This window comes from Microtus ochrogaster (assembly GCF_000317375.1).
Source record: "Microtus ochrogaster isolate Prairie Vole_2 chromosome 6 unlocalized genomic scaffold, MicOch1.0 chr6_random_2, whole genome shotgun sequence".
NCBI classification, from domain to species: Eukaryota; Metazoa; Chordata; class Mammalia; order Rodentia; family Cricetidae; genus Microtus; species Microtus ochrogaster.
The window spans coordinates 5873631-5889095 of NW_004949095.1; the positions used below are offsets into that span (position 1 = coordinate 5873631).

The 15465-nt window shown below is 37.5% G+C and overlaps 1 protein-coding gene across 4 annotated transcripts in view; it reads right to left on the reverse strand.

Annotated features, from left to right (window-relative positions):
- The window catches only part of Ralgps2 (Ral GEF with PH domain and SH3 binding motif 2), a 157264-nt gene that overhangs the window by 70617 nt on the left and 71182 nt on the right, over positions 1–15465 (reverse strand). For all 4 annotated transcript variants that reach the window (XM_013352534.2, XM_005363921.2, XM_026787585.1 and 1 more), the window contains exons 6-8: positions 13375–13464; positions 10848–10940; positions 4616–4742 (exon numbers count right to left, since the gene is read on the reverse strand). In XM_013352534.2, coding sequence (XP_013207988.1) covers positions 4616–4742; positions 10848–10940; positions 13375–13464 — 310 coding nt within the window. The remainder of the gene's footprint in view (positions 1–4615; positions 4743–10847; positions 10941–13374; positions 13465–15465) is intronic.

Here is a 15465-nt window from a genome sequence, read left to right on the forward strand (position 1 = left end):
ACAGTGTCTTGTCATCAAATGCAGTGTCTTGTCATCATGTGTACAGTGTCTTGTCATCAAATCCAGTGTCATGTCATCAAATGCAATGTCTTGTCATCAAGTGTACAATGTCTTGTCATCATATGCACAATGTGTTGTCATTAAATGCACAGTGTCTTGTAAGAGTTCGTGGTTTTAGAACTGTTCTAGTTTCACACGAACAGAAAAGGATTCTAAAATCAAGGAAAGTTAAATTCTAAAAACTCAAGACCTAATTAATTTCAAATGAAAATAAAATATGAAGTAGCCAGGATTAGATGTAAATTAGCAACAAATCTTCCTTCTTCAACATATTTCAATAATAAGTATCAGAAATGAAAAAAAATGACCCATTTGTTTATAATGCTAACTAAGTAGTCAATAAATCATCTGAGGGCTACATTATATTTTCTCAAGGATAAATAAATTTTCTCAGTATAAAGGCTGGAGAGGTGGCTCAGTGGTTAAGGGGGCTCGAGTGTTTGCTGTGCAATTCTGAGGATGGAAGTTTGAATGCCAGCATCTATGTGACAAGCTGAGCATCCAAAAATGTCTGTAACTCTAGCCCCAAGGGATATGACATCATTCCATACATATATGCATATATACTCCAGCAGCATGTGCACACACACAAATAAACTTGAAAAGAAAAGAAAAGCACACATGTTTTAACAGATTAAGTTTACTCAAACGGGTCGCTGCTAAACAAAACTTTCAGTTCAGGAAAAGGACATTTTCAAGCTGGAAACTAGACCAAGTCATATTTAATTATGTGGCTAGTTTAATTTGTCAAGGCTACCAAGTATTCGTGCCAAATGGTCTGTATCTTCTCGTTCTAGAATAGATGTTCTTCCCAGAACAGAGTAAGGATGAACCACGTGAGGACTACCAACACATTAAAAAAAAAACAAAACGTAGCTGTTGAAATATATGGTCTCAACAGAATCATCTTAAATTCTTTGGCAAAACCCAAGTCCTTATTTTTTTAGAGGCAGACTTTAACCTAGAACCTAAACTAGCTTCAAACTCATGATTCTCCTGTCTCGACTTCCCGACTGCTGAGATTATATGCATGTATCACAATATCCAAGTTCCTTTTCACTTTAAGCTGTTAAGATACATACATCTCGTTTTCCTACATTACATGATAAACAGAGGATGGGGAGGAGATCAACAAGCCACAGGTTTGTATTCAAGGCCTATTAAATCCACAAGGGAGGAACAAAGTTCATCTTATTCCTTGTTATGTATTTAGCACCAAGCACAAGGATAAGTAAATGCTGGTGTCAGCAGAGACACTGAAAGAAAACTGCAGGCTGCAGAGCTGAATCATGTGAATATTATATACAAGTATACTATTATATTCAAATAGAAGTAAACAACACTGCTAAAAATGGGGAAAGCCAGAAAGGGACAGTGCAGTCAGTTGAATAAACAATTATTTTCTGGCCAGGTGTGATGGTGTACACCTTTATATCAAGTAGTCAAGTAGAGGCAGAGAGAGATCTCTGTGGGTTCCAGGCCAGCCCCAGACACATGTTGAGACCTGTCTCAACAAAACAAAATATCTACTCAAGTGCTTACTTTTATAACATTCCAAGGTATATAAGGGGATACAGATAAGATTAGTGATGAACTAAAATAGAAGATGAGATAGGGATTAGATTTGCAGGAAGGGGGAAGAGCTCATGTAAGCACATGTTCAACTAGAAGTCGATAAGTATCTCAAGTCAATTGATTTGCTATTTCAGTTTATAAAAATTAAGTAGACAGACATACAGGCCCAGTCCAGAGCTGAGGTTATCAAATACTGTATGTCAAACCTGAGTAAGATCACTCCACTATATTCAGAGTACAGTGCAAAAAAGTAAATAGACAAATTTAAATGATTACATATTTAAAAGAAAGAGCAGCCAATGAAACAAAACCCAGAAGTTTAGAGGGTGAGCCAAGAGCAATTGCCAAGAGCAGAGTAACTAGCACCTTAATCACAAAGTAAAGAAGACGTCTGAGATGTACACAAAAGAATGGGACATTGCATGAGACACTGCATGGGACATAAGCATGAGACACTGCATGGGACACCACATGGGACACTGTATGGGACACAAGCAAGGGACCCTGCCAAGTAGGTGAAGAGGGAGATGACAGTGTGCTGAGCAACAGAAGTGATAGCAGGGCTCTTTCTCCTAAGTAAATGGTGACAGTGAAAACTAAGACTCCAAGACACAAGAACATAAAAAAAAAAAGGGGAGCCTAGGTCATTGGAGACCAACTAGAATGTACAGTAAAAATGATGGTTCTGGTATTTTCTATAAGTTAACATCTTGCACCAGAGTTTTGCCTTGTCTGCTTCAGGCTCCAAGGCTGGGAGAGAAGGGGCAGTCTCCAACAGAAAACCTTTGCAAATGCTCTATGCACACACAAGTACATATGGCTCTGTGAACACACAAGTACATTTGGCTCTGTGCACACACAAGTACACATGGCTCTGTGCACACACAAGTGCATATGGCTCTGTGCACACACAAGTGCATATGGCTCTGTGCACACACAAGTGCATATGGCTCTGTGCACACACAAATGCATATGGCTCTGTGCACACACAAATGCATATGGCTCTGTGCACACACAAGTGCATAATGGCTCTGTCCACACACGAGTGCATATGGCTCTGTGCACACACAAATGCATATGGCTTTGTGCACACACAATGCATACGGCTATGTGCATATGCACACACACAGCTTAAACTTCTGCACCAAGTTTCCTCTATGAAACAATGTAACACAAAGATCCCTGAACTAGAACATAGCATTAGAATTCATTTCTCATTTTCTCATTCTTAATTAAAAAATTAATTTTCTCAAGAAGATAACAAATTATGGCATTTAATATAGAAAAGCAATTCAGTGAGAAGGCAGTCATAGAATAGGGAAATTTTTGAATTAGAGAGTTTAGCAGGTATGATTGGAACGCACTAGATAGAGCCATTAGACTGTGGATATTTTATAACTGAGCTCTTAAGAGTACTGAAAGTCAGATAGATTTCCATCTGTACATGCTTGGTTCTCAATTTTGAAGTAGGTAGAGTAAGGACATCACTTGACTCAAAAGGAAATAGATTAGAATCTAAGCATAGAAGACTGAAATAAACTGATTGAAAGCTAAGCACTGAAAAGCCCTTTTAGAACCAAGGATCACCAATTCTTGGTCAATGAGCCTATACAACAAAAGACTTATTTGTGTTTTTACAGAACACAAGGACAACAGTTCCCCAAATTACATTTCTAAATATGAGCACAGCTAAGCTACAATCTAAAAAAAAAAAAAAGGAAGGAAGAAAGGAAAGAAAAGAAAAACAGACGGACCATTGGAGTGGCCATTACCTACACTACACTTTAGGATACTCTGCCTTCAATAGGGTGTGAATGTATCTCACCACAGGAGTCCTAAGACGCCCGATGATGCTATTAGTTAAGTTTTCTCTGTGAACTAAGACTGATGCACTCTATAACAGAGGAGGTGTACGTATCAGCCTCTGGGTTTGTCTTTTAGTCACTAATAATACAATAGCTTAAAAGGTGACATTAAAATATCTGAAACAAAAAGCACACGTGTAATTATTCTTAGAAATTGTTCTCTTTAACTCTACTAAGACAGTCACTTAAACAGTCGAGAGCAGATGGGCAGTAAGATGAGAAACAAATGCTTATCCACAATGAATTTCTACAGAGTCAAACCAACTCGTTTTGATGACCTCAGATACGTATCACCTACAGCACTTCCTGTATATTTAATTTACACATAAATTTAGAAGGATGGCTTATTCAGGGCCTTTAAAAACTCGACAGTCAACAAAGCATTATTCATATTTTGTTGAAAAAAATCTATAAAGTTATTAAATAGCTTTTGGAACTAATTAATACTGTAAGATAGTTTATATAAAGATTTAAGTATTTAACCAAATAATAAAATATAAAACTGTCATGCCCTAACCTTAACTTCCACACTTAAGCAATTAAATTATAGGCAAACAGTAATACTGATAATTAAATGAAACCACTCTAGAATTCAAACCAACTGTCCATTACATAAGAGCTTGGGCCACTGTCTTCAATTAGAATATTAAAAATCACTACAAGTTTGTTTTTTTCCCCAGTCATTAAAAGCATTACTGCTGGGAGGTGGTGGCACACGCCTTTAATCCCAGCACTCAAGAGGCAGAGAGAGGCGTGTGGATCTCTGAGTTCGAGGCCAGCCTGGTCTACAAGAGCTAGTTCTAGGACAGGCTCCAAAGCTACAGAAAAATCCTGTCTCAAAAACAAACAAACAAAAAAGCATTACTAAATAGCTAAAACATATCATTTACCATGGCCCATTTCTAAGTTAATGTTATAGTCTATGGAAAACCTGAGAACAGAGGGTTAATTAAACATGAAAAGCATTTCAGGTAATAAGGTAAACATTCCTTTACCTGATCTTTTTCAGCTTAGAAATCTTACACATGCTCTTAAAAAAAATACTCTGCATTTCATAAAAATGATTCAGGAAGAGCAACCCCCAGGGACGACAAACACACAGTGATGTAACTCACCTAGATAAGGAATGCAAGGTGTCATCTTTAAGCTACTTATATAGTCTCTGAGTCTTTTGTAGTTATCTTCTTTACTCATTACATATTCTAATTTTTCAAAGGTAGTTTTGTCTTTTCGACTTAATAACTAAAAAACAAACAGAAAAGCCTAAGTTATTTACAAGTTCCATTTTATTTTTGCAAAGAACTGAACAGAAGCTGTATTTAGCACAAATCTGGATTTTAATTTTAAAGTTTTACTTTCCTTAATTTTATTTTGGTAGGATATAAATAAAACAAAATCAGGTACATGCATTAATGACAGAGTATTTATAAAATCACCTTTATATGCACATAAATGAACCTATTCCTACTAAGAGGTAAACTATAATATATTATCTTACTATTTTATGTAATTAAGTAATTTTTTATTGTTTTTTTCTAACTTAAAATAACTATGTGAATACATTCATTTCAAATGCCCAAACATTTTTACTGACTGCTTCCTTAAAAACCATTCCTTCATAATGACGAAGAAACACTCAACTGTAAGTGATAAACAACTTTTCTTGACAGATCCAGAGACAGTTTGCAGCACATGCGCTGGAGAGTACTACAAATGACCAGGGATGGTGAAAGACAGCGATTTAGTACTCACAATACTAACTGAAAGCTCCCGGAGGTTTGTTTTGCTCTGTTAGCATTCCAAAGACTGTGGTTTAAAAACCTCTGAAGTTACAATTTTGTCACAACACAGTAAGACTTGACTTTACTACATGTTAAAATACTGGCTCTCTGTACAGCATGCAAACATTTCACTTACACAATCGCCATCTAATTCTGCTATAAGGTTAACAAGAAAGTTTGTGTGTGCTATTACAGATGACAGAGGAGTCAGTCACAGGGATAGCAAGTGGAAGACTGTACCAGTGCTCTCAGTCTTATTTACACAGATGCATGCTTCTGTTTCTCGGGGTCTCAAAGACTGGCTCTGATAATGGAACAGTCTGACACCCAACCCACTAGTCTTTTCTGGTCTGTGGTACATTTTCTTGATTAATGACTGATGTGGGTGGACCTAGCTCTCAGTGGGTGCAGTGGGATGCGGCAGGCAGTCCTCAGTTGTTAGGAAAACAAGCCAAGTAAATGAGCAGCAGCATTCCTTCAGAGTCTCTGCACCAGTACCTGCAGCCGGGTTCCTGCTTTGGGCTGCCCTGCCTTCCCCCAGTGATAGAGTGTGATCTGAGAGCTGTAAGATGAAATAAACTCTTTCCTCCCCAAGTTACTTCCGGTCGTGGTGTTTTATTAAATAACAGAAACCCTAACTAACACACCAATTTAAAATACTTTCCTTGTCCTATGTCAGGGATCCAAAGCAAAGATCTATTTCTGGGTTTTATTCAGTTTGATATAGTCACACATATACACATTTATCTGCGTTATGTTGCCAAATTACACAACAGGCAAAAGCTAATGTCTTCAAACCCCATTTTCTCCTAAGATATATTCTGCCTTTTTAAACCTAGAATTTTCTTATAAATTTTATAGCTGATCTTTACCCCAGTAGTACTGGTGCATAAATGCTAAAATGTTATGTATTTAAGGTATCTATATGCATATATACACACACACATACGTACATACATACACATATATGTATTATACTGTCCAAAGCTAATAGAGCATTTTGGATGGATTTTCTTAGCAAGTTCGAAGTACATAAAATTATTACCTATAGTTACTATGCTTGTACCTTATATCTCAAATTTTCTGTAAAACTAGACTTTGTGTCTACCCACTGAACTACAAACCTCTTCCATTTACCCTTACTTTGAAAAATGCTCACTCTATTCTCTACTTCTACAAATTCAACTTTGAATGCTACACATCAGAGTCAATATTTCTGTCTCTGGCTTAGAGTCTTCAAGTTCATCTATGTTGATGCAAATGCAGCCTATACCTTGGGGATGGTGAACAATTTCTAACGCGGAAAAAACAGACAGATCTTTAACCTTTACATGTCAGTTCCTCTGGAAATAGACTTAGATAAACTGCTGCGTCATCTTGTAACTCTATTTTAAATTTTCTGAAAATTTAAATTTCTGTTCTAGTTTCTATTATGGCTGCACCGTTCTCATCCCCACCACTGGTGAGCAGAACTCCTTTTCTTGTCCACTCCCTCTGCATGGTAGCATAGGGATGTGTGCACATCAGACTACACAGGGACGTAACTCCAGGCACTACAAGGCCCGCTACTTCCTAAAAGACCTCGACTACATGCTTCTTTAGGAGACATTGAAAATCTAAAACATGCTTTAGGTTAAAGTTTGAAATGCCCCCTTCATGGGCTAATTTGTTTGAACACTTGGTCAACAGCAAGTGGTACTACTTGGGGAGGTCGTGGAACCTTTGAGACATAGGTCTTGGCCAGATGAAGTGAGTTGTGGGACTAAGCCGTGAAGGTTATACTTGCTTCTGGTACTGACGCAGGCTGTATAGGAGTTCTAGCTGCATACTTCTGCAGCTGGGGAACTGCTCTGTATGACGGACACTCCCCATCTGTGGACTGAGTCAAATTCTCTCTTGTGCTGTTTCAAAATCAGGCGCTGACACAGCAACACGAAAAGGTAACCATTCTGTGTAACTCTATCCCACTATCCAGTAACTCCTTACTCTCGTCTCTCCAGTTTCTGGCCACCACTATTCCACCATCTCTATGAATCTGACCACTCTAGGCGGCTCAAATAAACAGATCCTGTTTCTCCTTTTATGCCTGTTGACGCCACACAGTGTACCGGTAAGGCTCATCCGAGGTACAACATGTTGTAGAGTATCCTCTGTAGGCTGAATAATAATGCACTCTATGTCTATATTACATCACACGTATCTGCCATTCATCTCTGCACTAACGCTTAGCTGTTTCTACTTTTTGGCTGCTGTGAACATTTATGCAAAAGTATGTTTATATCTCAGCTTTCAATTCTTTTGGGCATATGTCCAGAAGAGGAACAGATTGCATGGCAATTCAGTTTAATTTTTAGGGGAGTTTTCATTGTTTTTAATAACTTCTTTCTTTTAAAATAATTTAAAGTTTCCTTTATAGACAAGCAAACTAACCTAAATAATTATCCTCTTCCTCATTTCTTAAAGAAAAAATTATCCTTTTCTTATTTTATTATGGCAGTTAAGTATCCCGCATCAAACAGTAACAGTGAAAATGGCATCTTTTTCTTTAATATTGGGAGAATGTTCCTAATATTTTACCTATATTATAGGATATTATAAGCTTGTGTCATTTTCCTTTTATCAATTAAGAACGCCAGACAAACAAAACCCTCAAGATTTTAATCACTAAAACATCTATGATTTTACATTATCTCTATAGGTTCAGATGCAACAGCCTACTCTACTCAACCTTCCCATCTAATACCTCGTGCGACTCAGGGTCCTTCACAGCAAACATCTTTCCTTTCTTATAAACCTTCTGATTTAAGCCTGGGAGGGGCTTAGATACAATTCTTGTTCTTAGAGCTTCACAGTCTCTCCAAGCTTATCATTCCATTTTCTTCCCCCAATTCTTCAGCATGTCTGACATTCTAGCACTGATTCACACTGTCCAGTACTTTGTGTGATGATGTGGATGTTTGTGTTGTTCAAACAATGCCTGCTAGTCAACATTCCTGAGCACTTGCCATGTGGTTAGTTAGTATGGCTGAGGACTTGGAGTTAGTTAAGGTTAATAGCAACCCATGGCTACTATGTTAGACAAAAGAACACCGAGTAACAGTGTTACTATGTCAGAAGTCACACTTTATGTAACTGTCATTCACAGCCTACAAGTAACCTCCTCTTTTGTCTTTAAGATTTTAGAAGCTGGAAAAAAGGCCCTACAAACCACCGCTTCCTGTACCATGAGTCTCACTGCTTACACTCTACATGGTAACATTCACCAGCCTCTTTCAACTTCTCTTCCAGTTACTGTACCTCCGCCATTTCCAGCCACTGCTCTGTCATCTTAAACTGTGTTGCACACACTTTACTGGGCTCTACAGCCCCTGTCACGTTTTACTTCCTTTTCACCATTTATCATTTCTCACCTTTATTTGCTGGCTTAGTTTCCTGAACTTTGAATAAGACAACTCCCTCTCGTGCTGCTCTAGATCTCTCTAGTACAAACGTGACTAAAAAAACCTCATTTGGATAAGTGCAACTCTCGCCAGCACACCACACTTACACTGAGCCTGAGCCTATCAAGATGGAATTGTTGGTTGCTTTTACTTAAAATTCATGACCCCAAATATTCTTTATAAAGCCCAGGGACCTTTCATGCCTCCTTAGACATAATCTCCTGGATGACATGTCTGTCCTTCTTCAAAGTTTCAAAGCTTTCTTTCAAAATTCTCAACTAAAGACTTTGTTTCTAAAGAAATTAAGGCAGCCAGAGAAGCCTTTATAGACTCCCACCACCCAATCTACCAATTCCCTGGCATTTGTATCCAGATACACCCTCTATGTGTCTATAAGATACCCACTTCTCATATTGCTAAAAAAACAATGCTGCCTTATTTTCCTTTTCATCTTACTTTTCTTCTCATGTTTGTTACTATATAATTCATTTTTTACAGATTATCTTTCTCCAGTAGACTATCAGATGTGTGAGGATGGGATCTTTATCAATCACTTAAATAAAATTTTTAAAATTTATTAAGTTTATTATAGATTAGTAGAACTGTTACCAAAAAAAAAAAAAAACCTTGTTTTCACAGAACTAGAGAGGGTAAACAAAAATATTTTCAAGAAAGATAACAATTTGAAGGAAGTATATCTCACTTCTAAATCACAACATAAACCAAAGTATAATGCCGTTCTCTGGAATTTTAAAGACAGAACTCTTAACTGTGTACTTATGGTCATTTCCAGCCCCCTCCATGAAATTCAGACTTTAAAGAGTGAGACCATCATAATTAAAATACATTTTTAAAATAGGAAAATCCTTCACCTGGTATAACATAAGAATAAAGATTGCACGCTCTTCCACACTAATAATTTTCCAATATAGAAACGCTACAGCTTTCATATAAACCTATCCCTTATACACCAGGAAAAGCAAGAGCAGCATTTTCTTGATTTCCTATGAACAAAGTGAGAGGCCTGGGGAGAAAGCTCCTTTAGTAAAGTGCTTGTGGAAAACAAATCCCAGTCCTGGGGGTGGGGTGGAGACAAAGGAATCCCTGGAGCATCAGGCAGCCTACACAGGTCAACTGGTGGGCTCCAGGCCAATGAAAGTTTCTGTCTCAAGAGAAGGCAAACAGCTTCTGAGGAGCAGCACTGAGGTTGTCCTCGGTTTCTGAATACACATGCATTAACACATGAACATCAACAAACGAGCATGTGCACACACACAATACTTTAGCATTTTTTATAATCCTTTGCTACAGACATAGACACACAGACAGACACAGACATACACACGCCTACCCCTGCACAGAGGCCTGTATGACAGGCTTGTAACTCCAGCTACTTGATAGGATAAGGCAGGAAGACCCCAAGGTAAAGGCCATCCTGATTGACAAGACATTGACTCAAAAAGTAAAAACAATAAAAGTGGTCTGGGGAAGTAGCTCAGTGACACAGTGCTTGTGGGAGGCCTTAGTGTAGAAAAAGAAAAGGGAAGTAAGACAACCTACAAAGATTGAGTACTCAAAGATAAAGATATAAACACTGGCAAATGGCAAAAATCACATCCTAATCTTGTTAAAGTAACAGGACCCAATATGATGACTGTTATAACAGAACATGAGCAGTATCATATAATTCCATGTTTCCCACGAGATTTTTCTACAGCTCTTTAAGGGTTATGGCTAAAAATAATAGAAGTGGGTATTAATGAAAAATTTTAAAGGTTGTGAGTCAGCTCTTCAAACTTACCAAAAGTGTAAAATGTACACTGCTAAATGCAAATTGTCAGGAGAGTATGACAAGTATGTCATCAGATAGCCGGAAGAGGTATTCAAAACAATTCTCTCAAGTGCAAAACCCAAGCATCGGCCTCAGTCCACCCACAAATTCCCTTATCAGCTCAGTGCAATGCTTATGGAGTCTTAAATGTAGGTTTCGAACAACAAAGTGCAAGACATTTTTTAAGACTCTATTACCATAATATTCATCCTACTAAGACCGACAAAAGAAACTAATAAAACCTTTACTTTGCACAGAAGTCTAATGCTTCATTAAACTGCAGAGGGTTACTCACCGCCCATGTCTTAGTCAACCTGAAAATCGGCGCACTCTGTAAGCCGGAAACCACAGCCATAAGTGCATGAAGGTTATTAAGCTCATACAGTTTCTGAAGATTTAAGAAAAAGGGGAGAAGTATTTTTTAAAGAAAATAAATGTAGGAAAATACGGATTAACTCAATTTAGGCAGTTGGTAGAATACCACTAATGTCATTGTTGAAAACTGTCTACTAGGGAACCCAGAAAATTATTTTTGGCCCACAATATATTGTCCATGTTCTACCTTGGCATTTTCAACCCACGCTCTGGGAATAAATCCAGCTCTAAATGGGCAATATACTTTCAAAGCTGAAGTTACGGGCTGTTGTCAAGTTAACTGGCGTGTCCACAAGGGCCATGCCCAGGCTCTGGCAGCAGCTGCATCCTTTGCAGTGCAGTCTTACTGATTGTCTGCTTTGTGGTAAAGTCAAAAAAGGGTCTCCGTACATTGGTTTCCTGCCCAGTGTTCCTGCTATCCCAGAGCCAGAGTTCAAACTCACTGTCTTCAGTGCTCCCTTCCGTATCCTACCTTCTCTTGTCCAAGAGCCTAAATCCTTTGTTTCTAATCCATTCTGGGACTCTACTCATACAGTATGCACACACCAAACAGTAAGGTCCATTAATTTCCCAAGAAACCCACTTTGCATTTGCTGCTAATTTCTCAGAATTTTGTCATACTTCTACCCTAAAAGTAGGATCTAAAAATAAGTAATTTTACAGTTGTCCCAAGCAACTAGATAAGCCCTATGGTAGACATTTAATGGACAATCCAAAGGAAGCAAATAAAAACAAAACAGCAAACATGAAACAGGATATAAACCTTCACAGGAGATTATATAATCTAGTCATTAAATAAGTGTACATTAAACATTTATTTGGGACTAAATACCATCTTAAATTTGATATATGCTAAAACATGCAGAGGACCTAAAAGGAAAGAAAATTGCATTTTGAACTTCCGCCTCCACTCCTGCCTGAGTCTGCTGTGGCTTGTGGGCATGTCCTAATATTTTCGGACTGCAAGCTTCATCACTAATGTGAGTCAATGTCCTGCATCTTGTCATACATTTTGTATTTGAATCTTTCTGTTACATGTTTATACAGAATGCTGGTGGTTGTGTTTCTCTAAAGAATACTGACTGAAACAGGTATTAAAGGGAAAGACCAATAAGCTAAATACAAAAGGCAGAGCGTCAGAACTGTGACTTAACAGTAGTAAGAGAAACAATGGGGAATTGGGGCTTGTAATAAAATCAAAAGCTGTCAAATATAACTTGGAGTGTGGACAGAAATTAAATTATTTGGTAAGAAAAATGGTAAACTGTATGGATAAAAAAATACAAATTTAAAAAAACATCTACCAAAGACATCAGAAAAAATAGAAATCCAGAATCTATGAGAAAAGTTGTAACTTTTTTAGTTAAAAACTAGTACTTACCTGACTTTTCACACAGAATGTTTTTTAAAAATTCCTGTAATATTTCTGTAAAATCTCACATATGTGGAAGGCTAATCCTGCCACCTAGTGCCACAGAATGTTAGAATAGGATCGTTTCCATGTGTTCAGGAAATACAGGAGGAATTCCAATTTAAATAACAAGGAGAATACCCCTATTTTATTCCAACATCTTTCAATCCACAGGTGAGATAAGACCTGTTTGTTCTAAGAATCATGAAGAATGAACATGGATGTACCGTGGCACTTAGCAAAGTTAACATAAATTTGGAGTTGTTACAGGTTCATCTCAGTATCTTTCTGTGGAAAACCTGCTGCTCTTTCCAGAATTCCAACTACCCTTGAAATCCATGCTGCTTCTCCAACTGTATTATTATCTCTGCCTCTCGGTAACTCTTCAGGGCACTTGGTAACATCATATCTACTATTCATTTAAACTAAAGTCCAGGAGGGCATGGCAGCTCACACCTGTAATCTTAGTACTTAGGAGTCAGAGGTAGGGGACATGAGTTCAAAGTCAGCATGGTCTGCTGCAAAATTGTTTTAAAAATAAAGCCTTTTCTTAGGATTTATGTGTTTTCATTTTATTGTGTGACTGTGTACCACTCAAGTGCATGGTGCCCATGGAAGTCAGAAGGAGGCATCAGGTCACCAACAGGTGCTACAAGTGCACCTGGGTCCTCTGGAAGAAGAACAAGCCATCTCTTCCGCCGGCAAAGTCTTATTTTCTGCATAGGTGGGCAGTTTATTTCATGATTGAAAATAAATAAAAACAAACAAACAAACCAAAAAAACTAATAGAAAATTACTATGTATTCTCCAACTTGATCCTACATGGCTTTCTTCATCACCTTCAACATAGTCTACTATTTCACAAGTGCTGCCATTTACCATACACTAACCTGTCTATAACAATCAGAGTGACCATGAATAAAGGAAAAGGCAGAGAAAAGAGGTATTCAGTGTACGCAACCCCCTTATTTTCTAGAATCAATCAACAGTCACTTAAAACTTCCAAATGGGTGAGCTAAAGACACGCCATGCTTACCTTAGCAGTTTTAATATAGTGGCTCAGAACTTCTGCTCTTATTTTCAATGTCTGAGCGTGGAGAATTTCTCTAACAACCCAAAAGCTTACCTGAAAAAAAAAAAAAAACAACTAAAAAATAACCAAAGGGCAAGATTTATCAAGATTAAAATTAACATTAAATGCTACTTGGTGTATTTCCTATAATTACTTTTAAAACACACTTTTTGCTGCTCTTGACTATGGTTTTCTTATGACTAAAAGGAAACACCATGAAATATCTAATAAAGACCTCATTTAAAAAGTTTTGTGGTACCTTCTATTTCAATGAAGCACTAATTAAAAAAAAATTATCAGATGCTGGCAAGATGGTTCAGCAGGTAAAAAAAGCTTCCACTGTAAGGATGGTATCCTGAGTTTGATCCCCAGAACTCATGGTGGAAATGGAGAATCAACTCTGGATTGCCCTCTGACCTTTAGGTATATATGATAGCATGCATGCACTCAAACACGAATACACACACACAAAATTATACAAATACTCATTTCAATTCATGAACTGCAAAAATAGAATCTAAGTATTTAGAGCTGGTTCAGATTTTAATCTGGGCGGAAGTCTAGTGAAAGGGTCATGATTTCACAGCCTGTTATTTCTTCACTTGAAAAAAGGAGAAATATTTTAGACTTTTCTTGGAATTTCCACCTGTAAAAAGTTGTAAACATGTGTGCGTGTAATTACATGCATTTTGTGAATTTATGTTAACATAAAATTACATATTTTAGAGTTATTATATCTATTTAAACATTTAAATAGAACTTGTAACACTGATATTAAAAATAAGAACAAATATAAGTAATTAATTCAAATCTAAGCTCCATCATCAATGACTTAATTAAATTTCATATTAGACACAGTTTAAGACAAATATGATTTTTAAAATCCAAATTGTCATTTTCATCAAAAGTTATGATGTCCATCACACCCCTTGATGAACTAGGCAGCTTTCAAGAAAAGATTATTAGATAAGTTGGTTCCGACTTCCAGAGTGAAGTCTGAATAGACCACACAGTGCCTTGATTGCTGGGATATTCTCCTTGGAGATCCTGAGCTAAGTCCTGAGATGTCCAAGCTCACAGAGACACCATGCTAAAAAGACTAAAATTAGCTGATTAAAGCTGATCATTTTTGAAGATACTGACAGAATAACCAGGGCTAAGAAATAGTTTGACACAATTAAACTTAAAAAAACATGCCGGGCGGTGGTGGCACACGCCTTTAATCCCAGCACTCGGGAGGCAGAGGCAGGCGGATCTCTGTGAGTTTGAGACCAGCCTGGTCTACAAGACTAGTTCCAAGACAGGCTCCAAAACCACAGAGAAACCCTGTCTCGAAAAACCAAAAAAAAAAAAAAAAAAAAAAAACACCTATGGTTATCTAAACAAAAAGAGAAAACTATTTTTAAAGAAAAAGATTATCATTCAACTTTCCAATAGCCACGAACACTCTAAATAGGAAAAAAAAAATAATCAAAGAAAATGGAATCAAGGATCTTTTATCCAATAAAGCCAGTTTTTACCTATAAAGAACACAAGCAAGTTTGCTTTCATGCCTGAACCGAGGCAGTACTGTCCAATGAGCTACCTGAGAGCAAGTTTTGGACAATAAAAATGACAATAGGCATCAACATCAGTGTAAGGTCTACATACTTGTTCACAGAACTAAAACACAGAGAGAGCCCCACAAGGCCAACACAGACAGCACAGAGACAATGGGGACAGAGAGAGCGCCTGCAAACCTACTGTTTCCAGTCACGGTGGTGGCTGCCTGTAAGTACAGGCTGAATATACCTTACTCAAAATAATTGTTTAGGTTTTTGGAGTATTTGTGTAAACACAACATGTCTTGGAAATGAGACCCAAGTCTAAACACTAAATTTGCTTAGGTTTCATATGCACCTTATACACAGAGCTAAAAGGCAATTTTATCAACAGGTGTGAAATGCACCTACAGCTTCCTGTGACCTGTCACATGAAGTCAGGGACAAGTCAGCTCATGGTGTCACAGTGAATGAAGTCAGGGACAAGTCAGCTCATGGTGCCACAGTGACCTGT